The sequence below is a fragment of the Trematomus bernacchii genome, unplaced genomic scaffold (assembly GCF_902827165.1).
Source record: "Trematomus bernacchii unplaced genomic scaffold, fTreBer1.1, whole genome shotgun sequence".
Classification (NCBI taxonomy): Eukaryota; Metazoa; Chordata; class Actinopteri; order Perciformes; family Nototheniidae; genus Trematomus; species Trematomus bernacchii.
Window position 1 is genome coordinate 2,504,012 of NW_022987698.1, and position 27,549 is coordinate 2,531,560.

At 39.8% G+C, this 27,549-nt stretch overlaps 1 protein-coding gene across 10 annotated transcripts in view; it reads right to left on the reverse strand.

The window, feature by feature from the left end:
- cadpsb (Ca2+-dependent activator protein for secretion b) overlaps window positions 1-27,549 on the reverse strand; it is a 61,201-nt gene that overhangs the window by 10,968 nt on the left and 22,684 nt on the right. For 2 of the 10 annotated variants that reach the window (XM_034139466.1, XM_034139464.1), the window contains exons 4-20: window positions 24,460-24,540; window positions 23,937-24,170; window positions 22,506-22,627; window positions 18,847-18,958; window positions 17,470-17,609; window positions 16,999-17,065; window positions 16,594-16,702; window positions 16,282-16,494; window positions 13,446-13,457; window positions 10,409-10,545; window positions 10,107-10,294; window positions 9,226-9,327; window positions 9,073-9,136; window positions 8,854-8,977; window positions 3,859-3,965; window positions 371-527; window positions 132-273 (exon numbers count right to left, since the gene is read on the reverse strand). In XM_034139466.1, coding sequence (XP_033995357.1) covers window positions 132-273; window positions 371-527; window positions 3,859-3,965; window positions 8,854-8,977; window positions 9,073-9,136; window positions 9,226-9,327; window positions 10,107-10,294; window positions 10,409-10,545; window positions 13,446-13,457; window positions 16,282-16,494; window positions 16,594-16,702; window positions 16,999-17,065; window positions 17,470-17,609; window positions 18,847-18,958; window positions 22,506-22,627; window positions 23,937-24,170; window positions 24,460-24,540 — 2,111 coding nt within the window. Of the gene's footprint in view, window positions 1-131; window positions 274-370; window positions 528-2,597; window positions 2,607-3,139; window positions 3,170-3,858; window positions 3,966-6,612; window positions 6,646-7,502; window positions 7,572-8,853; window positions 8,978-9,072; window positions 9,137-9,225; window positions 9,328-10,106; window positions 10,295-10,408; window positions 10,546-13,445; window positions 13,458-16,281; window positions 16,495-16,593; window positions 16,703-16,998; window positions 17,066-17,469; window positions 17,610-18,846; window positions 18,959-22,505; window positions 22,628-23,936; window positions 24,171-24,459; window positions 24,541-27,549 lie in introns of all 10 variants that reach the window. The other 8 variants (XM_034139465.1, XM_034139460.1, XM_034139457.1 and 5 more) reach the window with 7 other exon arrangements.

The window sequence follows — 27,549 nt, forward strand, 5'->3', positions numbered from 1 at the left end:
GGAGGTCTGGGTGACCATTATAGCTGCCCTCCAAGATTGTTGAGCGTCCATGTAGTCAGTCTGTCATCTGAATATAAAAGCCTTGCATCTCCAGCCATCCTACAGTCTAGCTAAATACGGAGGTTCCTTACTTAACAGGCTCCCAGGACTCTCGGTCAAATCCCTTGTGAATTGACTGTGCAATGGAGGACTCCATCAGATCCACATATCTAACCACCAGAGGAGCATACAGATCCTGGAGGTGTTTGTGGAACTTTCCATTGCACAGATGATCTGTGTAAAAAATAGAGGCAGTGACAGAAAAACGTTAGCGTCTTTGTTTGAGTATAAAAATACTTGAAGGGTCTATAAAAGAAATGTGGGAGCTTACAATCATTCCGGAGGAAGTCGTTGAGCAGTTGGAAGAGGGGGAAGCTGTCCCAGCTCTCAGGGGACTGGATCTCCAGAGCGGCATCCATATCAATGGCATAGAGGGCCAGGAAGTTTTCTGCATGCTCCACCATGAGGTCTGTCCACCATGCAAACGCCTAGAGACACAGCAGGAGGGGAAGCGAAGAGGTGAACAATGGCTCCAGTTAACAGAAAAATAACAGGGAAGAAGGGAACACTACACACAACTGGAGCTCATCAGTTCTTGAAAGGAATTATTTTTGTATGTGTTTTAATGTATGTCAAAGGACTAGTTCAACATTTTGGGAATCATGTTTATTTGCTACCTTTCCAAGAGTTAGGTGTCAATAGTTATAACTCTCTCCTGTTAAATTCCACCAGGAAGTGAGTCGGATGTGAAAGCACATTTTTGTAGTGGCTAAATGGTGGTACTACAAATTCTCTGTCTGTCCTTGATTTTATTGGGCCCAGATAAACTTTTCCCGTTGACTTACATTTGGAAAGAGTAAATCAGTAGGTCCTTAATGTTGTAGAATGCGCTTAAAGTTATTTTCCCTCTGAGGAACTGAAAGCGGCAAACTACCCCTGATTAGCTTAGCTTAGCATTACAATTTAAAACAGCTCACAGCCAGGCTAGCTGTTTCCACCTAAGTTTGGAAAGAGTCCACCTATCCCTACCTCTTAAGCTCATTAAAAATCAGGTCATAGTTTTAAACCTGTTAAAAACCAATGGGTGAAATAACACATTGTGGTTTTATGAAGGGTTACATGCTGACTGACTTTGGTGAGTCACCATTTAGCCAGGACGTCCACGAAACGGTCTAACCAATAAGCTAGCATAACAATAAACAGACCCGAAATAACGTAAGTAGTGAGCTTTAGTGGTGCTTTTATGTGGATTTGTTTTCCTTTAAGAGAGAGCCAGCAGGTTCCCCTTGCTCCCAGTCTTTCCGTTGAGCTGACCAGTTTTTTGGCTATAGGTTACTGCTTTTTGTATAACTAATAGATAACATTTGTATTTATCTTCTCATCTAGCTCTTATCTAAAGTGTGTTTATCTTAAAGTGTCAAAATTGGTAATTGAATTATGCATTATATTACATTATGTTCATGAACACTGAGTAACTGTCTCTACAGTTTTCCTGAGTGTGTGTGTTTGTGTGTGTGTAGTTGTTTCCAATCACATACGAGATAGATAGACATATGAGATCCACTGCTTATATTGATAAGGACTTAAAGGTGGATTCATTGTAATTACCTAAGTTTATGTGTTTGCAAAAGTATCACACAGTAGAGTTTCATCGTCGTGCCTTGTTATATTTATGACAGCATCTATACATTTGAGGAAAAGGTGCTTTTTCTCATGCAAATGTGGAGCTCTCTGCATGCTTTTCTCTCAAGCTAAGAGATGAGGGGGTCCACCATTCACATCACTGACAAACCCATAGCGCTAGATGCGAATGTGACTCATGCACATCTTGGAGTAGGCATACCAAAGACTGCAGCACACAGCATCTCTAGTGTTGGAGTGTGTCCGTTCCAATTAGTAAAGTACGTCTCCGAGATTCAGCTGACCGATTTCTAGCACAGTCAGGATTTCCTTGCCCTTTGATAGCAGGAGTACATTAGTTGCTTTGCTGGCAGTCTTGGCTTGGCTTCATTCAAACCAACATGTTGCCAAGTTCAATAAATTAAGTGCAAACTTAATGCTGCATGCTTTCTTTTTTTGTTTACTAATTAGTTTCGTTATTTTCCGTTTGGCTTTAGTGGCAGTCATAACCTGACTTACCTGGCTACTTACCTGCCCACGTCCAAACATTTAAAATATTCTCAACAGTTCTAGAGATAGAGCAACAAGCAGCAAACAAAGCTGTTCTCCATCACATTCAAGGAGAGATACTCTTATTGCGTACAGGGAGGGATCAAAGGGGAGGACTGTAAACGTAATGTAAACAGATGGAGGAAGGGACAACACTCAAAGGTTGGCTTCCAACCTTTGATCGAGGCAAAGGGACACATTCAGGACCCTGAAAGCTCTGAGGCAGACCCAGTGTTCAGCCAGACAGACTCTAGTGCTGTCACAATGCAACTGTGTAAGGGATCAATTTTGAGGGAGTGTACTAATGCTGAGGGGGAAGGAAACGTGGCATCATCTACTGGACATGCACAAAGCATTATGGGTGTTTCTCATTCAAATTGACTACATACCTCTTTTCCCTGCAGGGACAGTCACCAATCACATAACAGTGAGAACACAGTAAGATGTACAGGACAATAACGTTTTCTTGAGGCATTTGCCTTTAGAAGTATTTTTTTCTTTTTAACTAAGTATAGAAAGCAGAGAAGGATGGAAGAGGAGAAGCTGGGGAAGTAATGCTTGCAAAAGTGCGGACTGTGAAATTAATTGTTGGATGGAGGGGAAACAAATGTTTATGGTGGATCAAACTTCAAAAGGTTAACATGGAGCATACTTTGGGAATTGTACTGGTTCAGCATGCTTGGAAAGGAAGGAAACCTTTGTATGGCCCGATGAACATGCTTTATGATCACAATTATGTTGTGCAAGCTACAGTGCCTTTTCATTTTCAAACATGTTTGCTCCACTTTTATGCCTAAAAACCCACCCATTGCTACAGTGTCTATGAGATCATTCTCTGCCTAAAAAGGTGCCTCTTGCCATAGTGGCGCACATGCCATACAGGGAGGTCGTGATGGGGACTGAAGAGGAAAAATAAATAAAAATACTGTACCGATTGATCTCCAGAACTTGTGACTGCCGCCTGTCAAGCATATTCAGAGAGATACAATAAATCTGCTTTAACTGTATATTCTACGATCACATTGGATCAGCTTCAGAACTACACAACATGTTCAACATGCTTTCCTACAAGCTCAGTGTTTATAGCAGCATACAGGGTGCAATAAATTAACTATTTTCAGTGGTGGAAATACTGGTATATATTACTACACTACATTCAGAGGGGAATATATAACCCCTACTGCATTACATGGGGCTACAGTAACTTTTCAGATAAAGTTGTAATACAGTCGGAGCCTATGATAAGTTTATCCAATACAATATAGTCTTATAGATTAAACAGGTGGTTTGAAATGTTTCTGCTTGTAAATTCTGAAAATAGATCAAAGGCTTATGTAACATTGCAACGGAGAGCTACTATGATCAGAGGAAAAAACTGCACACATGATATCATTTTATGTCTAATTTATAGTCTCTGCTCAAACACGCCGCTCTGATTCCATGTAGTCATGGTCTGCTGAACAGCAATTAGAGCTCTCCTGAATTAAATTCATCTTTGAAATATCTTTTTTTTCTTAGTTACCCGTAGATGAAAGCAGCTTTATTTATAGAAGGCTGATAATAAGACTAACTCCCTGCTGAGGGGCGGAGTGAGATAAGAGTGAGAGTAAAGAGGAAAAGTGTTTTGAGGAGGAGAGGGTTCTCACTCACCTCCGCATGGTGTTCCTGGTTCTGCTGGAGGACCTCTATGACTAACTCCGCCAGGCGAATTGTTTCCTCCAGCTTTTTGGCAGGCGTGACTAAGCGGCCTACGTTCTCTGAGACAAAAGGATGAGGATGAGGGATGAGTGGTTAGTCAAGCAAAGAGGACTCCAGGGGGATTTTATGAAGATTTTGTTTCCTTTCTATATGTTTGGACCATTTAATATAAGACTACACACAGCGCTTACACTGTGATATTTTATCTAGCATAACAAGTTAAATGTGTTCTTATTTATATGCATTTTGGGCTGCATGACATATAACTAAGGTGTTTGTAGGAAAGACAGACGTATGTTGGAAAGAGTATCAGGCACGAGAACAGTGGCGTTGGGATGGAGGTGCAATGTGGCATCAAGAACATGCTTATTGTGAAGCGCTACTGAATAACCCATCTGTGTAAGGAGCTGTCACATGGTTAAAATAAAGAAAACACTCAATGAGAACATAGGCCTATTGTAAAAAAGTATTTGTTCATTCAGTGTAAATGTTTTATTAAATAACTTTCAGATTTTAGCTTCCTAAATACAAATATTTTATATCAAATACAGGTCTAATACTATCTTACAGGCTAGAATCAAGCTTATTACTTTACTCAGTACTTGTGATGCTATAGCGGTCGGAGGAAAATAAACTAATAATTGTATCAATGCCTGTGCATATATTTATATATGTTTAAGCAAACACATGTATACATGTATTTTACTTTAATTTAAGGCCATTTTTAAGAAATGTAATACTTTAAACCATTTGTTATGCATTTGTAAATTACATTTAATTGAATCTATTAACAAACAAAATTACTTTCTTGAAGCAGGTTATAGAGAGTGTTTCAAGACACTCAAAACACAGGAAAATGCGTCATGTTTTTGGTTCATTGGTTTTTGGTTCATTGGTTTTTGGTTCATTGGTTTTTGGATTGTGCTTCTCTATAAAATCAGCTATTATCTCAATAGTTAATAAAAAAACTGATAACAAATCTTTTGAATTAATGACTTCAGTTTTGTTTTACTAAATATTTCCACAGTATGACGCTGTTGGATGAGCCATCAACTCACGTTTTGAGCACTAAACACTGATTTTGGCCGTCTTTCACACATCATCGTTGGTTTATAAGTTGCAAAAGCTCCAAATCACTTGCTTGTACCTTTGCTTACAGAATAATGCGTAAAACAGATAAACATAATGAAATGGGATTGTTTAAACTGTAAGACTATGTTGGATGATATGTGCATCATTTGAACATGGAACTGAAGGGCTACACAAATCAAAAGCACATTGAAACAAAACTCTACATTGAACAGCAGTGGTCTTTACACTGGGGGTCCTTTATTGCTTACACTACTATTTTATGAGTTCGCATTATTTTAAGAAATATTCCTCAGATATTTCTGCAAAAGCCAAACATTTATCTATTTTCTGGTTTCGGTTGGAAAGTAGTAACAAGAAACACTAATCTGTCAGTTTAATTGTCATGCAAATGTTATCATGGTAGGGAAATCTGAGATCAAAAGCTGAGATAATAATTCAGTCATTGTCTTTAGGGGCATTAAGGTTGACACTAATAGGTTTGGGTGACATGGATTTGTATATCAGTAACTATATATCTATCTGTAATGTGGAGGGGAGCGGTGGGAGCAGATCTGAAAAGAAGCTTTTATCTCTGTTTGGTCTAAAAGAAAAGCTAAGTGAGCTTTATGGCTTCATCGGCATCGTGAATGCATTCAAATCGTTAAGACAAATATGGTATGTTCACTATGTTGTCAAATATGTTGACTTATGTAATATATGCTAATATCTGTGTGTGTTCTATGTTTCATTCCTACTGCAAGACAAATTCCCTTTAATGACAATAAAGTTAAGATGCAGTTGAAGTGTAAGTTTGAATCAAAACTATCGGCATGGGTATACAACAAAATGCAGGACACATTTTTGTTTGACTTTTTGTATCTAGAAAAGATTACGAAATTTGATTTAAATGTATGATCATAAGGTAATATATACAATCCCATTATAACAATTATAATATTTAGAGGAACATTTGCTCATGTGTGTTATGCAATGTTGCTTTTGTTCTTCTTTTCCCTCTGACTTTAACATTTATGTAAATATGTGACATATTGGTTTTTGTAAGAGATTGTATTACTCTACAATACTTTGTACAACAATGTGGGAATAATGTGTTTTTCAGCTCCCTATGTACAACCTCCTTACCACATAACTGAACATATATATAAGCTAAATGTAATGGAAAGAAAAACTCCCAGAACAGAGTATACAGTCTTGAGCCACATCTGAAATGATATAAAGTATTACAATCTCCAAGTATTTACTTTATAAAGAGATGCTTAAAACATGCCAAGACATTTGAAAACTTGAATGAGTTTTCAAATGTCTATTACAAGGGTGTGTAATATACTGTATGGAAGATGTGCTACAGGTACAAGTTATGTGCATACATGCATATGTTCTGCATCTTTTCACAAAATACATGTGTGTGGAGGGTTGGGGGGGTTAGGTCTGTGTGTGTGTGTGTGTGTGTGTGTGTGTGTGTGTGTGTGTGTGTGGTTGTGTGTGTGTGTGTGTGTGTGTGTGTGTGTGTGTGTGTGTGTGTGTGTGTGTGTGTGTGTGTGGTGTGTGTGTGTGTGTGTGTGTGTGTGTGTGTGTGTGCACTGTGGCTAAACCACAAGCTAAACATGGGTTCACCTGGATCCTTTTGATCCTTTTGACCTTTCTCAACTTCAGCGAGAAAAAGGGAGAGAAGAGATAAGAGAGGAGTTGTTTAGAATTAGCACGGTTCTTGGGTTATTTTCACGTTACAGGGGGGGGGGGAAGCTCAGAGTTGTTATTCTTCACCATGTGACCCTTTCAAAGAATCTGCTGGGACAATTTCAGCTCCAATGAGTGAGGTTTCTTGGCAACAGACAAACATCACAGACATACAATAAAAAAGAGACAAACGGAAATATTAGCCTGTGGAAAACTGGAAATTAAAAAGAGTGACAAGATGTTTGTTAACAAACAGACAAAGCTCAGACTATCGTAAACAGGTAAGACACACAAATAGCTGGCAGGATCATAGACAGGACACACTGAGTGACTTGATACACAGACAGGAGCTGGTAAATCCGTACGCCCTACACCCTGCTCTGTCCTCCCCATACGTAGCTCTGTGGTTGTGCTCCTTCACTAACTGTGGTGTCGCGGTGAAAGGAAAGCCTACCTGCTCGGCACAGCACACCACTGACACATGATCAGACCAAATGACTGGAGGAGATAACAATGTAAGCAATGTAAAAATGCATTCAAGTCAAAGGAATCCAACCAAAAGAAAGAAGCTTACAGACCAGACGGCTCATTCATGTCCATCACAAACAGATGGTACTAAAAAACGGACCCCGACTGTTTCAGTGCGATGCTGCTCAGATCGCTCGACTGGTGCGCTCCCCACTCACTCTCACAGACAAAAGGCACAGATAAAAGCAAACATGGCAGGAGCAACACACCTGAAGGAAGAGAAGCAGCAGAAGGGAGGGTGAGGTGATAAAAAGAGGGAATAGGAGAGAGACTGGGGAGAGGATGATGAAGGTACTCACGGATGGTTAAATCCATCACTTGAGACGCCAAGCAGAAGACAGGGTGCTCAAACATTTCCCTCTTTTTTCCTACAAAAAAGGATTGGTGCATGCAAGAGGATGGGGTCAGAGGTGGGAATGCTAAAGGTTAAGGTTGATGGGAAGAGGGCTGTCCAGGTGAAAACGACATTCTGTTAGCCAGGAGGCAAAGTCAAATGTTTGATTGATTTTAAGACAGGCGCCTCACAAGGACAGTGGAAAGTAAATTCAAACAGCATGGCAAGATAGTAAGGTTTGATTCCTTAGTATCTTTAGCACCCTGGGAGATTTATTTCAAGGCATACACAACATCATTCAATGCTATTAATGGGTGTACAGGTAGAGAGGACGAAGCAGGAGAGAAAGACATTATAAAATGTCTTGTCACTGATGTCATTTTTGGTCTGTAATCCATGCCAATAAAGAAAGGCCATGTTGTTATGTCTCAAAGCACATGCAGGTGGCTGATGCTGGTTTGTAGGTGTTCAATCCCAGCATCCCTTTGGTCAAAAGCCAGTTATCACTTAGTCCAAGTGGTCTAATAAAGTGATAATGGTGACAAAGCCCACAACTGTGGGGAAAGATAAAGAAGCAGAGCAGAGAGCAGGAAGGGAGAGGAAGATAGTGGTCTTCAGCAAGAAGATAGAGGTGAAAGAGAGCTGCTGGTATTTCAAGGCAGGGGAGTAAAGGGGGGCGGGCAGAGTCAGCTGGAGGAGGTAAGAGGGAGTCAGAGAGGACATTCAGTTAAGCTGAACTCACAGTCCAATCATTAAATGTCAGAGGCCGGGCTACTATACACAGCTTGAATAGTCAAGGCATAATGAGAGATCAGCACATCAACAGATTTCAGGGCTTTGGATTTGAATGCATTTTTACTCACACACCTCTACACAAAAGCCAACTTGACCTACAGAACAGCACAGAGCTAATGCAGGCCTGAAACAAAGGAGAGAGTTATTGGACTGAGACAGAAAGTGACCGACAAACTGTCACAAATAATCGGGGATGCCACAGATCATTTGGGATATGGACACAAATATACCATATACCAAGTGAATTCACCATGTGTAAATAAATAACAATGACAAGATTAATCTCATACTGGAATAAGAAAAAGGACATCTGAGAAAAAATGTGTAGTCTTTTCCTATTTTATTCCACACACAACCACTCGCTGAGCATTTCAATCTGAAACCATACATGTTAAATGATATGACTGCATTGCACACATTATAATGACCGTTATGGTATAGGATTTTCTTAAAAAAATTAAATCATTAACACATTCGCTCCAGATTCATTATGTCATGTTGGCTTGTGTGTTTCTGGTTACCTTCGATTGTAGCATATTCTTGAATCCGCTCGTAGTTGAGCTGAGCGGCCTGCTCCAAACATTTGCGGATCACTCCTTTGACTTCTTCTGGTGGGACTGGGGTCACAATGTCCTTCATCAGGACCTAGAGGCAACATTTAAGACAATGTATGTAAGTTGTATTCATTACAGTTGTCGTATCTTAAAGTATTAAATACTTTTTCAAATATATGAACAAACCCTCTCCAGCAGAGATAATGTGGCCTTCAGTGCTCCCTCTGGACGGCCGAAGGGGAAGCAATATCTGCAATGGAAGATATATACAGAAAATGTCATTTCAGTGGAAAAGTATACATAGGCTAAATGTTTTGAAACTGGGGAGTCGGCTGTCACCTGAAATTTACAATCTGGTTTTCCAAAATCACACGCAACCGCTCCTTGATGTCTTCAAAGCGCTCCTTCTCGTCCACTTTCACTGTGGTCAGCCCGTCCGGCCTATGAGGATCACACCCACACACTTTTACCCAGCTGAAACCCTGCAGTGGTTCACGTTATGCAACCACTCATCTGAGTCTGACAGGAGCAAGAATATAAAAAATGCTGGCAGAAAGCGTAGTACTCCCAAGGTACTGACTACAAAATGTGTAAGATTTGTTCAAGATCAGAGTTCGTTACACATACAAAAAAAATGACAATGTCTCACCTTTTTTGCCCTTGAAAGAGTGGTATTTTGGAATCCTTTCTCTTTCTAAACTTGAATATGCGTGCTTGTTTAGAGACAGTGGGAGGATCTGGGCTCTGGGAGCTCTTTGGTGACATGTGGGTCTCATAGCCCAGCGGCCCCCAGTAATTGCTGCCCTCTCTGACTTTAACGCACGCATGGGAGGATGAATAATATGGACAGTAAGAGACTATGGTAATAAAGGACAGAGAGAAAGGAAAGCAAAGAAAAATGGTAGAAAACAAAGAAATATGTGGAGATATACAATTGATTAACAACATAATGCAACATGTAACACAAAAAGCAGAACAAATTTAACAAACAAAAAATAAATAAACATGGCAAAATTAAATAAATGGAAGACAAAAAATGCCTAGGTTGTTTGCAGCTGACTTCTCTATTCTGTTGTAGTGCAATGTTTATGGAAATCTAGTGTGCTCACCTGCTTTCAGATCGACTAAAGAAATAACATTTATATTGGATGGGCTTTCAAATCCTGTTTAGCAATGTCACTTCCAAAGCACAATATTTTAAGAAAGAGATAAGGGCACACCTGTTCCCATGGACATGAGAGGCACAAAAAGCGAAGCTGTAGTGAAGAAGAGTGGGGTCAATAATAGCCCCACTCTCTGCTCTTTCCAGTAGATCACGCAGGTAACACAGATGTCTGTGACAACCTCGAACTCCATTCCTGGCACAGTACTCGTCCAAGACAAACACCTGGCCTGGACTAAACCAACCCTGCACAAAACAAACACAGATGGGGATTGTATTACTGTGTATCGGCTAACAAAAGCAGCCCACTGCCATAAATGTATCATGTGGTGATGTTATAACAGGCAGAGGGTCACCCACCAAGCAGCAGAAGGTGTCATTGAGCCTGTGGTCCAACGTGAGCCGCTGCACCATCTCGAAAAGCGAGGCGTGGTCAAAGCTACAGGGGTTAGCGGAGATAAACTCATCCATGCCATGTTTCTGAGCTCTGTCAGCATCTATCCAGCCAACGGCACAGGGGAGAGAACACGGTTCAGAGGAGAACACATCAGTGAGGAACAGGCAAAAAGCTATTGTTTTTTTAAACACAGAAACAACAGGGATTGTTTTTTTTGCTACTTCTAAGGGCAAATTATAAACACTTACAGCGTACATTGTCAACTTGCATTGTATCACGCAGCGTAAAGATATTTTATGTATTGGTGGATGAGATTCTATTGATCTGAAGTGAAGCTCAGAGGCAAGGGTGCTTCTATTGTATGTGCATGCAGGCATCTGTATGTCACTTTCCCTGATGAGAGCAGGAGAGATCCAAACCATGTTTGAAAAAGTGCTGGTTAGATCGAATTAGATGCATTCTTCTTAATGTATTCAATAGATTCTGCCATTCTCGATTGTTGAATGTCACTCTGGTCCTGACAAATATTGGGATGTGTGCTAATAAAAAAAAGACAGAAATATGGCAAAATAATAATTTACCAGAACACACTGTAGAGATACAGTTTAAAGTGCTTATTTAGGGGAAATGTTGTAAAAATCAAACTGAGTTTTGTAGATTTTTCTCCCGTTATGGATCCTCGGAAGTCATATCCTTTCAGAATTGTTATTGTTTGTCTTGCTTCATAACTTTTGCCATCAAGAGGACTATCAGACTTTTAAACCCTAAATTGAGCTGTGAAATTCAATAAAGGAAAGAACATTAGTAACATCAAACTGTGTAAAAAAAATAATGCAATGGGGGATGAAAACACGGTGGAAAATGTTTATTTAATTCTCTAAACCACAGAAGAAAACATCTACTAACTAAACTGGCTCTTTAAATCATATCTGTCAGAGACAAAATGATGGGGATGAGGACCATTCGAAATAGATAAGAGATGCAGTCCTCAGTGTGAGTGACAGGTGTCATGTCCATGAGACACTGACATGATTGATGATGATTTGGGAGTGTGGGTGGGAGGTGTGGAGGCCTGATCTTAGCTGGGCAGAGCCGGAGCAACGTATAGGGCAGAACTGACATCTGTCAACCACCAGGTCAGTGAGAGGGAAGGGAAAAGAGTGTGATACTGGTGCTAAACATTCATTGAAATGTTCTATAAGAAAAAAGAGCCTAACAAAGGGTTACAGTTCAAGAAATTTGCTTTTGTACTCCAATCTTAGAAGGTAAACCTGTGAGACAACAAGTAAAATGTAAATGATGGAAATAACAGAGTGTTTGAGGACGAGGGACAAGACAGGTAATGTAGGTCAATAATGTAAAAAGAGTAGAACGGTTAACATGTGAGGCTTTGAAACACGGAGAGAAGACGGGTAATGGCTACAGAGAGGCCCAAAGGCTGGATGACGAGACAGGATGTAAAAAGATTTTGTGGGTAAATCAACATTTTAATGGGACAATAAGACAGTGATGGGACAGGTGCTTAATGAAATTGATGACCGCAAGAAGGTTCTCTCAAGTTACATCCAAAGAGTGAAGAGAAGGTGCCTGGGGCTGACAGACAGTGAGTGGGCTTTGTCTGCTTTGAGTAAATGAGGAAGTGTAAGTGCAGGATACACTCAATACTCCAGTAACATTATCATAACTTACAATAATGATAATGACTTCAACCATCAATAAAATGACCAAATACCCAAAGTGAATAGGCGGGTACTTTTGCATACATATATAAATTATCACATGCTGGATAACAGTGTGACCTTTCATTGAGATTTTAAATGTCATGCACATTTGCAGACCCACTTTCAAATTTGCATTTTTATATTTTTTTGGCATTCCTTTTTTTTTCTCTACGCATTTGCAAGTTGACAATACTTGAATATGTTGCAGTGTATTCATGATTTCTACAGAGCACACTAACAGGCATACCACTACCGGAGAACTCTAATAGGGTAGCAATACAATTTGGTGCAAGTACATGGGTAAATAGCATGAAGCCGACAGAGGCAAAACTGTGTCATTCTCTGGGAGATGGGGGAAATGAATGAAAACTCCTGTATTTGTACAGAAGTATGGACACATGACACAGGTGTTCTCCTATTCAGGCAAAAAAAGGGCAGTCAAAATAAATCAAAATGAATATTTTCTTTCTGGAGGTTTAGCACGGGTCTAGCTTCTATCTACAGGCCCATCTACTGGAGGAGGGGGGGGTCTGGAGTATTTTATCGTAAGAAGGGGCGGCATTAGCTACTCCTTTTCTTTGGCATTCAGAATACTCCGCATACATATTTGCCAACTCTCATGGAGAAAAAGTTCCAAGGAAAATAACTAAAAGCATTTGAGCCCTCTGAAGTAAAGCATGATCAACACGTTAAAGTGTCAAAACTAAATTTCAATCATGCATGAAATATAATTTAAAAAAAGAACTGCATCACAGACTGCCATCATCATTCACACTTAATTTACAATTGTTCATATTTAACATCTGAGGTTTTATCTAACTGTAATAAAATAATCACTAGCTTGTTTTCAGATCTTCACATTTATCGATAATAAATGTAAAGATTAAATCTTTCTCATGTCACATGTAATTTTCTATTTGTTTTCTAGTATGTCACATTTTGTCATCATATTGCTTTACTCGGAGGGATCCAGTCACCAATAAGAATAAAGAGAGAAGGCAATTATGCAACAACTATAATATCAACTAACCATTGCTGAGTCAAATAAAAAGTTCTTAGAATAAAATACATGCATCCTATATTGGCACGAATGGATGCTTATACTTTGATCCTCAAGTTGAGGTCGTCAAAAAAAAAAAAAAAATTATCAACTAATATCTAAGACATGAGGCGAGACGTGAAAAAAGGAGAAGAGGGAAAGAAGAGAGAAAGAACGTTGCATTTGTCAGATAATCGGCGGGGATTATCTGAGCTGTGCCGGCTACAGGGAAGCACTTACCCTTGAGTCCAGCTAGAAGACAGCAGGGTAAGAAGGGACAAACCAGAATAACATAAAGACTAGCAACAAGGCTGGAGGAGAGCAATCACGAGACCCTGACCTAGCAGCTGCAATACTCAAGAAGGGTACAGGCAAAGCATGAAGAAGAAAACACAACTGAAAAACAACAACCCATACCAACATGAGAGTGTGTGGGCGGTGGTGTGTGAGTACATGTGAGTACATGTGAACTTGACAACAGATGTTGAGGCACATTAGAGAGAAAGAGAGAGGCAGAGAGACAGAGTCAGAAAAAGATGGAGACTGAGAGAGAGGTAGAGAAAAAGATTGTGTCAGAAATAGAGGGAGGAAGAGAAGACTGTACGATCCTCATCACTCTACTGCAGTTTTTTTTTCTGGTTTATGGACGAGTACTTAAGAGCTACACATTAAGTACTGTCACTCGTAAAGACTGGAGATCAAACATAAGGCTTACTTTTAAAAGGAGACATTGGCAAACACATACACCTACCAAGATGAAGAAAAGTCAGTTTGATGTGCAAAAGCTGCCTGTGTCTTTTTTAAAGGAAAGAGACTATGAAGGTCCTGAAAAGGTTGTGACCATATTACTGTTTGCAAGAGATTAAACATTGCCACTTATTTCAGCAGTACAATTGAACATGCTTGGAAGGGGCACTCCACTGCTTTTGGAAAAGATCCTTCTACTGGTCATGGTTAGTAGAACCTGTGAGAACAGCATAATGCATTTTGCAGAGAGAGGGAACTCCGTTAGACTGGATGTTTTCTTTTATGGCTTTAATCAGCTCAGCGTGAAATTAGACCAAATTGTGTTAGTTAAACTGATCTAAATGTGTTAACGCATGAAGCTATTTGAGAACCAATATATCAACAGAAAAACACCTTAAATGCTAATCCAATTCTGTGTAGCAAGGTCAGCTTCATGTACTAGTGTATTGTCTTTTGAAACCTTGATGAAGAACATTTAGAAAATAACCCTGATGACGTCATTGTGATGTCATCAGGGTCAACTGTTTGAATACGACCATGTTTAAATAGATAGTGTGCTACGCTAACTACAGGTGTGGCATTTTGTATATGTCGGTGCTTTTAGGATTATACGTTTTTTGCTTGTACCCATTCTAGGGGCCTGAAAGACAGGATAAATCACCCTCTTAAATATTAAGTATGTCTCTCACATGTACTCTAATATTATATAATTGCAAATGTAATTGTTGGAGTACCCCTTTAAGCTGTCTATGAACTCCTCATATATGATATACATGTTTTGTTCTTTCTGTACAGTATATTCTACTCAAAAAATGTGACGTTCACTAAGCCACTAGCATGTCAATTGGGAAGAAAAGAGAATGTGTGTACGCCGCTCAGAACCTTCATAGGACTCTCGTCTCTGATCAGTCCACTGCAGCAGAGTCAGGAGGGCTGTGTATGTTATGGTCCCAGTGCCATTCAAGACCACTAGGGGGTGAAACATGTACGCGTGGTGTGCCACAATGTTTCAGGGAGGGGGTAGGAAGTCTGTGCCACTGTGAGGAGGCTTTGAATGGCAACAGCTGGCATCAGAGGAGTCAACTAACCACAAGAACGATCACATACTGGACAAAGAAACCAATGGAGAAACAACATAGAATTCATGTGATAAGATTCTGAGTACTGATCCAATTCATGTCTTTATAGTTTTACTCCAATTAAAGTATTTACAAAGAGTAAAATAAACGTGGGGCTTTTGAAAAGTATTATAAAACTATCATTATAACCCTGGATTTCCATATTTAGTATTAATGAGTAATGCCAATTTCTTTTTTCTCGGTTCATCTAAGAAAAAATACAAATCTTGCTCTTTAGAGCTGGTGAATAAATCATTCTTAAACTATGGAATCAAAAGATGCACACAGTCATGCTTGTTTCTGAATAGCAGGATCTATTTTTGTGTAAATAGTATGTGACTTAAGGCAGTAGGCCAGAAAGGTCTATGTTAGTGTTGTTAAGGGCAACAATATTCAAATTTCTGAAAAAATAAGAAAATTACTACCAGCAAAGGTCATACCCAACTCGAGTATTGTATAGATTGTGTGAGAAAAAAAAATGGTGCTGGCCGTTTCTATGGTGATACTTACAAAGTAAAACATTTAACCCTCCTTTAATGAGGGGGGACACAACAGACGGTTGCAACAAAAGTTGGTACAGATGCAACACTACTGCAGACAGTCTTACCTTCACTTTGCTACCTGAACTCTGGTGCAAGTACAGTGACAGATTGGTTAAAACTTCAGACATGTTGTCTGGCTTGGACGTCATTCAGTGACAGGGGGACCATCTGAGAAACTGTCTCAGAATCCCGACTGTCTTCACCGCTGCCCTCTACAGCTACGACTGGATTAAAACAGGCCTATGGTTAGGACAAGAGCAGCACTCCCTGGCACTGTCAGTCTGAATTCAACCCCAGCAGGCTTGAATGTTCAAATCTTATGTGTGGTGACCTATTTAGTTTATACAAAGTTTGCACGCCATATCCTGCTGCTGCACGAGTATTTTTCGGCTTGTTCGTTCCTTGTGAACAGACTGATGGAATAGCATGGGATTGCACCTTTAAACAGTGTGAGAGTGGTGACAATGAGTGGAAGTCCATAAGATGCTGGAGGGATCTGTGAGAGACCAAGGCATGTGTGTGCGTGCTTGTGTGTTAGTTCTACCAGCACGTTTTGTGACTGCAGTGTGGAGAGCATGGCGTGAGACATTTATGGGTTAGAGCTTATACTGCATTGTGGATGAAAACTGCTCTTGCCAAAGTGACCGTTTTGTGTTACGGGCTACTCACAGAACTGAGAAATGGGAGCATCCATTTGGGCCGAGGCACCCCCTTTGGAGTTAAGTTTCTGGACCTGAGTGGGTGGGACAGGCTTGTGGGACTGGCCGGTGGCTCGGTACATGGCCTGGACCCACAGGATGCGGTCCTGCTCATCGTCGCTGGCGAAGATCACAGTGTCGCCTTCCTTCACTGCATTGAAGAAAGCCCTGCCACCATCCAAGCCTGAGACAACAGGATAATAAAGAGCAAGTAGTTAGCGTTTCACAGTATGTGTGTGTACATGGACGTATAGTAACAGCAAGTCTAGGTGTCCTGTCTTACCTGGCTGGGGGTCACTGTAGTCCACAGTATACCCGTCCAGCTGGAGCAACTCTTGGGGTTCTGACTTTTTCTCTCTGTAGCTGCACATGGCAAACGTGTACTGACTCACCTACAACCCAAAGGATTAGTGATCAATTCAACCAGCCATGGAAAAGCTGTTATGTACTGCAGTAACGTATGATTGAATGAAGATTCATGAAGATGTACTAGAAAATTGTCAAAACATTTCAAAATCAACACATTTCAATAGATGCCTTTTGCATATCCTGCATAGTATAATATAAACAGTACCAGGTCAGGCAGTACATAAATGTATTAATTTCATACATTCAAAATGGTTACTAAGTATGCAACAAGGAAGAACAGAAACAACCTCAACACTAACCACTCTTATTTTGTACCCACCTGCACAAGGACAAAGAAACGCTTCTTCCAGCGCTTCCAAACATTCTTTCCAAAAGCCCAAAGATACCTGTCAACACATTGTGCACAAACAAGGAGACACAACGCAGTCTGCATGTCACAACAAAAATTAAGGTAATTTTTCGGCATAACTAGGGCACAGACACTTTGCTAAAGAAAAGAGAAAAAGTTAAACCAAATTATTTATATGAAAAAGCTTCATGAATTAAATATGATTAATGTTGTCTTGAATATTTTAAGTTTCTTTCAGCCACCTCTCATTTAAAAGAAATATTGAAACTACACACTGGCATCCACCAGGGGGAGTAGTGCACTTCACAGTATTTTTCCATGGTACGTGACTAGAAATGAGGCCAAGGAGCTGAGAGGGGCTGGAGTTCTTAAGAAAAACATGGAAAATAAAAGGCACACAGGAACGTCACTACAAAGCTTACTTGGCAGCGCATCTCTTACCCGCAGTGTTTCATGTTCTGAGGTTTGTCCATACGTATGGCCAGTTTGATCCTCAGATCTTGGTCGGGGCATGCCTTGGTCACAGTCATCTTGTGGAGCTCTGACTGCTTAGGGCTGTTAGGAGTCGGGTGGAGGACGACCTGCACTCAAATGAAATGGACAGGATTAAGTGAGACTCCATAATCCAGAACATTCATACTGTATCTAGGAGGTGAATCTTTGGTCAGTGTGTGTGCAAGGGCATGTGATTATGTTTCTTTTCTTTTTTTTTTAAGAGAAAGACAAAAGCGAGTCAGGGTAAAGAAACAGAACAGCACTTTGCTCTGGCTCCCCGAAGAGGGGGCCTAATCTCTCTTTGCCGAGTTAAAGAGCTTTGAGGAAGCCTGCTTGCCTGCCAACGCTAATGCAGTGGGAGATCAAAGAGCCTTGTCACAGCCAAGGTCACTGCCACTACAGGGACGTCTGAGGCGTTTCTGCCCAAACCAGCAAAACCACCATCCTTAACCATTTATCACAGTAACCTTACATATTCACACCTCAGGGAAGTGTGCGTGAAGAACTGTTTATGCTCTCTCTGAGTTGGAGGAGCAAAAGATTTAATAACTCTAAGATCGTAAACATGATATTAAAAACATTTGTTCAGGCTTCTTCTTTTCTCATTAGAGAAGTTCTGCTGCATCGTTCTCTCACATCATTCCAACACAAGCGTTATGTGAAAGAATCAAAAAGTGAATCAGAAGTGTTTGTTGGAAGCACAAGCACACCAGAATGTGTTGCTCCATCTGACAGTACTCGCAAGAAATCAAAACTGATAAAATGCCCCGGGACTAGAGCTCTGTTGTTTTTTTTTTGCAAAATACATTTTGACAACCTCTTATTGAACATGCAAAAATATTAAATATGAAAGGTTATGTCTGAATCAGATTCAAGTGTTAGTACACTGGAGACTAAGGTGAGCTTATTAATATCCGAATGTCAATTCATTTTGTCTGAACGCTATACAGTGTGATGTAGACTGATGTAGCCTGCCATTGGCCGCCTTTTTCCACTCTCCTCATAATCGCTGCCTGCGCTATTTATTTGGCAAGGGCACTAGCAGATGATATTGATTGGTTTTAAGAAAAATAAACAAACCAGAGCATTTTGTTCCCTCTGTTATAGAATTATAATGGCTTCAACCTGACTTTTTTTGACATAGCTTTGTGGATATAATGCTTGTGAGATTGATTGTTTATGTATTTTTAAAAGCAAAGAGGTTTAATTGCTTAGTGTGGTGTTAATGTATTTGACATGTGAGTCTTAATACAGCATTGTTGGGACTGTGTGGAAATCAGAGTATTTTTTGTGTGAGTAAAACGAAACAAATAGATGTGTTACCCTTCCCAATTCTTTGTCCTCCAATGCCAGCACCCCGGTGCTCTCGGTAAACAGTTTCACCTTGACACCAGGCAGAGGGTGTGTGGTGGTGAAGTCCCCTTGGGTGCCCCAGCTGAAACACACAACAAAGACACTCCAGAGGTTAGCTTCCATGGCAGCGTGGTAGCACAGAGTTCACAAACACAATGACTTCATCTCCTGCAATCATCAAATCTCTTTTACTCGTCATAAAAGTGTGAGTTAGTTATTCAACTGAAATACCATTAAAACAGTCAGTAAACAAAACAAATAATAATCAAAGAAATAAAATCTCAGTTTTGACAACAAAACAAATCCACAAAATAGCGGTTGACAGTTTTCCAACCACAGGGATTGCAGTCTACAACAGAGGGAGCATTACATTGTTTATACACACACAGACGCACAGACGCACAAACCACAGTATATGTTTTATCACAGAAGAAAGGTGATATAAGTGACAGACTGGAAATAAAAGAGAAACACTGAGTTACAGTATAATGAAGTCTGGACAAAACCACAGAAGAAGAACCCACCCACCCACACACACACACACACACACACACACACACACACACACACACACACACACACACACACACACACACACACACACACACACACACACACACACACACACACACACACACACACACACACACACACACACACACACACACACACACACACACACCACACACACACACACACACACACACACACACACACACACACACACACACACACACACACACACACACACACACACTCTCTCTCTCTTCCGTCTTGCTTTCACACTTGGTTGAAATGCATTCCTGTTATTTATATACCAGACATCTTTAAAGCTGCACTTGGCAATATATTTATATAACAAAATGCCCGCGTTATCAGCCAGCATGACTTTGTGCGTCTGCAAAAGAGAGATGCCACAGACGAGCTCAAATTAACTTCTGCTGTCAAGTGTATTGTATTTTAACCCTGTATCCGAGACTTGCCTCAAAAGCAAGACGCTGAGTAGAACATATGTTATACACAGAGGTAAATCAAGTTAAAATAAACTGAGAATATTTGTAATGCATTATCAAGTGTCATAACGTGAACAAAGTGATTAGGTTGCATTGTGTAATTCATTGCCACAGGCAGCTAAGAAATAGAGGTCAGCATGACCCCAAGAGGAGTCAAGCTGAAAGGATAGGATCCCTTTTTACTTTTCACATATCTACTTACATGTATATATCTGTGTCACAGTCTTTGGTTTATGATTGATTTAAAAAAAAAAAGGTGACCCTATCTTTTAAGAGCAAACCGTTAATACATACTCAATGTCAATCTCACCAAAAACGCCAGTAAATGCTGTTTACTGTAATGTTACACAACATATATTGGCTCTCTTTTCTTCAGGCTGCCATTTGGGACGACCAACATTCTGCCTTTTGCAGCCGAAGCAAACATAATATAAACGTCTGAATTCCTTTTCTATAGTGATGTATGGAAGACGTGGTGTCAATTTCCAGCCTTGGAAAGCTGTTTTTCTTGTAACCGTTTCAAACATTTATAATTAATTGCTACTTAATGCACTCAAAGAGACTGCAGTTCTGACATGTGCAGAGCAGAGAAGCTGCTGACTGTCAGCGAGGAGCTGGTAGTGCGCTGTGTTCATTTTTAATGGAAGCATTGTCCTGGCATGAAGGTGACCTTGTGGATCAATCTGAGGTCTATTAATGGATGTAACAGTGTTGTGCTCCTACAACTGTTCAAATACATGAAGCTCTCTGTGTGCTCAACTGGGTCAAATAAGAAAATGAAAGTCAGAATCACAAAAGAATAAGAGGTAATAATTATTGAGGCGATGTCAAGAAAAACAACCCCTTTATTCATTTATTAAAGTTAAGTATAAAATCACAACAGTAAGTGTAATGTCTGAGCACAGAGTTAGAGAGCATAAGCATTTATGGTATGCAAAAAACCTGTGGTAGTATGTACATCAATACATGTATTTCATGTGTGTTTCTGTGTGTTTTGACTGTGTGTACGTACCCACACACATACATATTACTCTCGCCTTGTTCTCCTCTAATCCTCTCTCGCATTCATGTCCTTCCCTCTCTCTCATACTCTCTTCATAAAATGGCTCTTGAATGAAGGAGATCAGAGGAAGACGTTTGGTCCTTAAAATAGCTTGTATTTGCATGAATGTTTCATGGACCTCTTCTCTTGTATCTTGTGCTATGCAATACTGATTAATTAGATGAGGAAAAAAGGTAGATATATTTAGCAGAAGTTATATTCGACCACACCAGGACACCATCATTGTTATGGATTTAGTCTAGAATAACAGGGAGTGAAGTATTTTAGGATATGTGGAAACTGCTGGGACTCTCAAAGAAACGAAGGGAATTTACAAACTATGTTATTCCCTTTCATGCTCGACATACTGTGGGATTACACATGAATTATCACAACTTGGTCAGCTGAAATTGAAATTATTCAGTAAAAAAAAGGGTTTTGGTTTCAGCTGTGTATCATGAATGTGTCAAGGAAAACAGAGATAGGAAAGGTTTTTGCTTTCCCACAGGTACAGTATAGGGTCTGTGATCAGGGCCAATCATAGTACTACACAAAGTCTGTATTAAAACTAGATTTTAGATGAAGTGCAGATACAAGTTAGGTGTATTCTAACTGCAAGAACTCTGGTCCCAATAATAAATATGTTTGAAATAGAAAAATTGGAAAAAAGGAAAATGTATGTTTAGCACGGCTGCACAGTCCCATTTATCTTTAAATACAGTGCATCAAAAGAAAAGTGCCTTTGAGAGTGAATGACGCATCAGAGAAACCAATGTGAGCACCACAATCAAAAACCCACTGAGATGCAGTTTGGTATAGGTTAACACTATTTTCTTGCAAATGGATTTCAGCAAGGGCATTTGAAGGTTTTCACAGGAGGCACAAAGGATCATTAAATGAATGGTGCAAACTCTTATCAGTGCATGTTTTAAATAAACAGTTTTAAAATATGGAGGGATATTAACAATTATTCATAAAAATAAAAATGTCCCTTTGGATGAAATTAATAATCAAAAAAAGCCTGTAAATTACCGGCAGTAGTGGAATAACTGAATGTGGATAAGATGAAAGAAATGAAAGAAGGTTAGGAAATGAAATAATTAGGAAATGTAAAAATATATACAAAAATATTCTGACACTCAAAAGGTCAAATTGTGGCTGCAAAAAATAATTAAAAACTCCTACCTGATACCAGAGACTCAACTGAAGCAGTGCTGATGGAAACACTCGGTTGATAATGCCTGTTTTCCTATTATACCATATTTACCATTTGTACAAATAAAAAAGCCCTATTTATTTTATTCTGGCATAATTATTTGGAGTCTTAACTGGCTCACGTGTTTAGCTTTGGCTGCCAAATGAAAACATAAATGGATAAACTCACCATCAAACAATGTGCTGGATACATTTGGGAGGTGTTTCTCTGAAGTTTTCAGTGAGAATCTATATCTACATATTCCTCACCACAATAACTGAAACAGCTATTAGCTATCTATATGGGGAAAGCAGACTCAGCATCATCTGATTCTTTTGATTTTTATATTTTTATAAAACAAAATTGTTCAGGGCCTTACGTTGGCTTGGATGCCTCTGCCTGGTCGGTCTGGAGTTTCTCGCCTCCCTCCACCTCCATGGTGCAGTAGACAATCCTGTTCGGAGCCAGAGACTTCAGCCCCACCACTTCCATGATCACCACCTAGAAAACACCAAAAACACCTCAGTGAAGTTTGCAGACGAGAATGACTCATCTTTTGAAACAGGCCATAGAGCAACAAGTCGACAAAGGATGTGAAGGCGGCAAATCCTTCCGTTTGACAGAAATGTAAGAAATACTTTGCCAGCCACAATTACAATTTACACTTTCTGCCATTGCCCTGATATTAATAAAATGTAGATTTTAGCCGACTTTCTACTGGAACAGCCCATAAGAATTATGGCCGTCCCTTCTGTAGAAACGAGTCTCAATGCTCAATCTGCTTGTGGGCATACTCTTACACGTCTTTAATCGCTCATTGAATACAATATAATACTAACAGTGCCAGGGGTCACTCTCATATTGTAGCAGTACATTCTAAGTGGGAAACCCAAAGGCAGAAATATGTGCTGTCAGAGAAAGGCATCCACTTTGAATCAAAACATCCACCACATCCACTAATGTCTTTGTCTGGTTGCCAATACATCAAATTATAAGGCGAGGAATCTCTGTCTGACTGTGTCTGTCTGTTTTATGGGGGCTTAAAGACTGTACTCGAGATTATTTCAACGTGGTTCTCAAAAAAAGTCCAAGTTGTAGCTGAACCGATTACAAAATAAACAGACTTGAGAAATAGCTATTTACCTATTTAAAAGGAAAAACTATCACATCTCACTAATAGCAAATTGCCGCTATATTGTGCAAATAATTTCAGCATTTATATATATTTATATAATGTGTGCCCACTAATGTGTGATAGAACAGAAAAAACGGTGTCACATTATTTGCACATGAAATACTGACTGAATCTGAAATAGCAATGCATCATAAGAAATGAGGTGCGACTGCTCCCCGTTCTGTGTTAGCTCATCTCAGACAAGCTGATAACAAGATGACTCACATTCCTCATTAAGGAGCAGGTAAAAGGGTTTGTGTGTGTGTGTGTGTGTGTGTGTGTGTGTGTGTGTGTGTGTGTGTGTGTGTGTGTGTGTGTGTGTGTGTGTGTGTGTGTGTGTGTGTGTGTGTGTGTGTGTGTGTGTGTGAGTTTGTTCTTCACATAGCGTCTGTTCCGCCCTTCGAACAGGTCTGCTGTCTGTTTCTATACTTAGTCTCGAGCAGACAAGTAGTCGATGACAGCTCTGATTTATGAGATCTTGTATAGCCAGCTGTAGTTTCATTAAGTTTAGATATTCTGATGAAATAATGTTTGCTCTATCTTGCTATATTTAGAAATACTACGTCATAATTATCAAAACTTTGCAACTTTTCACATTTCACTTGACATTCTAGACAGATTCCCAATGCACTTTACCTCCAAAGTGAAGGACAGAACCACATCAGACTTGGACAGTGTGTTCTCGTCCTCCTGGCCCATGTCGATGATGGAGGTATTGTGTCCCCGTTTCGTCTTCTGGAGTTTGAACTCCCCTCCCTTGGACACTGGCATGCTCTCCAGATTAGCCATCAGCTGGTTCACTGAGGACTTAAGCTCCTCAATGAACATGGCTTCCATTTCTTTAGACACAAATTTGGGGAACTTTCCACCCTGTTGGGAAAAAAAACAGAAAAACGCTCAGGAATACAAATCACACTCTTGATGACAATTAACAATTAGGTAAACATAGGAGAATCCAAAATGCTGAAAACATCACAGTAGGTGTCTCCCTTCCTCGTATGACAGAAGTATAGTACAATTTGCAAATATGCATTCTTTGAAAATGTACAATCTTTGAAGCTGTTGGTGGAAGCTCCCACAGTGATGTTTACACCACAGTGTTGACATGTTAACTATATAACAAAGCATATTAAACAGTCCCCCGTAGAGTCTGACTCACCCTGGCAATCTGGTCTGCCATCTGAAGACGACCATCCAGCTCTCTTCTGATCTGGGCAGCCTGCTCATCCAGGTTGTCCAACTATTGATACAAAGAGAGAAGCAGGTCAATGAGGTCGCATCAAGGGCCAAGATATACTTAAGTACCAAACAAGGGTCAGTGTCAAAGGTCAACAGCTCCCAGCTTCATTATCTGACCATGACAGATGAAACCTTCAAGAAATCCTCAATTAAAACACATAATGCAATGTACATACACAACTGATAACATGAGACAATGCATGTTCAGGGTTTTTGAGTATGTATTTTATTAATGCAATTTAATTATAAAATTAAATGATTTCCTGATAATTCACTCAGTGGATGCTGAGATAACTGCCTCTTGTGACCTGCACATAAATGAGCCTGTATAGCTTAAATCTAAATAATGGAACGATGCACATTGTGATGACTAGTTACCTCCATTACCAAGTATCACAACATTTGTCAACTCATGTTTGTTGTGGACATGTTCCGCTTAAGAGACATACGTGGAATCATAGGTTTCTGCTTTAACAGCAAGATGTTAAAAAAGCGAGTGGTGGACACAAAGAAATGTGTTGCATACATATTGAATCAAGATCCCCCCTGTGAAGTTACTGACAGCTGGAGCCTCTATAGCGCAATGTTTTCAGGAAGGTGTGCAATCAAGTGACAATAGCCAACCAATTACCTTGGGCAGAGAAAAGGAGCCGGGTTCAGAGGTTTTAAAAGCTCATTTATTCTAACTTCACACCTATAGCCTCAATTGATGTCGCCTCAATGGACATCATATGAGGCACATGATCAGACTTAGCTTGGCTCACTCTGGAGCCACACATAGCTTTATAAATGTGAAGTAGTCAAGTGTAAAATCCATAAAGTTCCCCATTAATACTTCCTGTGAACTAAAGCAGTATTTGAATTACCTGTACAGTATATAAGCTAACATGTGACCATTGGTGATCCTTTTATTTGGTATAGATGAATAATGGTATAGTGGGCTGCAATCATAGCAGCATGGTGTGGCAGCACACATGAATAGAGCAAAATCAAAAGGTAATTCATCAATCACTCATAGGAACCATGCTGCTGCCATCACCATAGAGACCCTGAATGGAACACTGCTTGCAGAGAGGTATTTAAAAAAAGTGTTTGGAAATGTTTCATTTCCATCTTGATTTTAATCAGAAGAAGAAATGTTAACCTTCTGAAAAGGTCGATCTGAGAGAGGGGCAGTGAAAGAATTTATACAAATTAAATGTGTTCTCGGGGCTAAGGAAGAGCTTTGACTTGAATGAGTCATTCCACACTGTGTTGGCACTTTTGAGACAAAACCAGTGGTAATGTAATTTCTTGAAAATGTTTGAAAAACGGCCTTCATTGGACAATAACTGGGCGAAGATGTCTGACATCTGTTAGCCTAGTTTTTGCCCTGGAGTAATGAAATGCAGAGAAATTCACAGCTCTCTCACATCAATAATGAACGAGAGTTTTATATTAGCTGACACAAGGAAATGAAAGAGAGGGTTGACATCTCTCTCCTGCTCTCTGCTTCTATATGCTTCACGTCTCCAGTTATTCTCTCAGCCAAAATGGCTCATTCTTGTCAAATGTGATGTTGTGACTCACTAGTCACCACCATTTCCTCTGAGGACAGGAGCCTAATTGAGACAGAGTATCTGCAGCACAGTTGTACCTTGGGAGTCACAAACCTTTCCACACAGGGTTGTTGTGAAAGTTTTGAGTGAAAAATGAAAATGTGCTCTCACTCGGGTGATAATACATTGCAAAATCCATGAAGTTTACACACAACATGTATTTTAACACTGGGGGAAAAAATATATTGCTTTAGTTTTCATAAAGGATATATTCCAGTTGGGTTTTTTATAGTGGACGCATGAAAAAGTGAAAATGTGCAGTAGAAATATGGCAACATGAGCCTTAATCTGTTTGACAATTTTACTTAGAAAAGTCATCCACTTTTTATTATTTATGAGTTTATATCTGCTTCAATTCTATAACTTTTCTTAATCAGAAAAAATTCCAAACAGCAAGGAGCGGAACCAGGGTGAGTTTCAATGTGAGCAAAACACACTGTTGACTCAATGCAACAGGTAAATGTTACATTTTCAGGAGAAAAGGGTTGTTTTCCATAAAAATGTATATCTTTTTTATAAATGTCTGTCTTCACACAAGGAGTTACCATAGTTTTTTGGCAAAACAACTACCTGAAACCTTTTAGTTTTGTACATTTAGTATTAATAGTACTGTGCAAGTCAAATAAGAGATCAACTTTTACAAAGAAACAACATGAGATATTACCCCAACGAAGGAGAGCTAGCCAAAAGACTTCTAAGAATGAGCATAATGTGAGAGAGTCATCCCTGCACAGCTGTATGGTTTCTCCACTCCAACGGTATCCCTGGTCTTTGTGATACAATGCCTTAAACTCTTCTAGTCTCCTTCTGCACGCATGCCAGAGCTCACCTCTTGGTGCCTTATGATATTTCACCCACTATTATTACGTTAACAGGCCGTGTCTTTCAGGCTTTACTATATTGATTATCTGCCCCGTCATGCAATCCTTTTAAAGAGGGAATGAGCCGAAGTCATGGTGGAGCCGTTAAAAGCACAGCTACGACTGAGATCAACTAACACACAAAACATGGATGATAAAAATAAATAACCACACAGAGTGGTGAAAACACACTTCAAAACAGTACTATGGGCATCTAGGTCATGCACGTGGTAGAGCATTTTCTTCATGCAGAATGCTTAGCTTTTGTAAATCTAGATGATTTGCTGGTATGGATTTGTCCTGCCTTACATATGTCTGTAATTGATTTTGCTCACTGAGGTGTACATTATGAAATGATGTCACCCACATGGCCTCTTAACTAGAGGACAGCCAGTGTGAACCGTCAAGTCTAGTAGTTACCAGTGCTAGCCACTAAACAGCCACCCTGCTACAGTACATAACCCAGAGTTCCTGTTTAGTAGAGCACATAATCAGACTTGCCACCAGCTGCAGCAGAATGTCTGCACTTGCAGCACAGTAGTAGTCAGTACT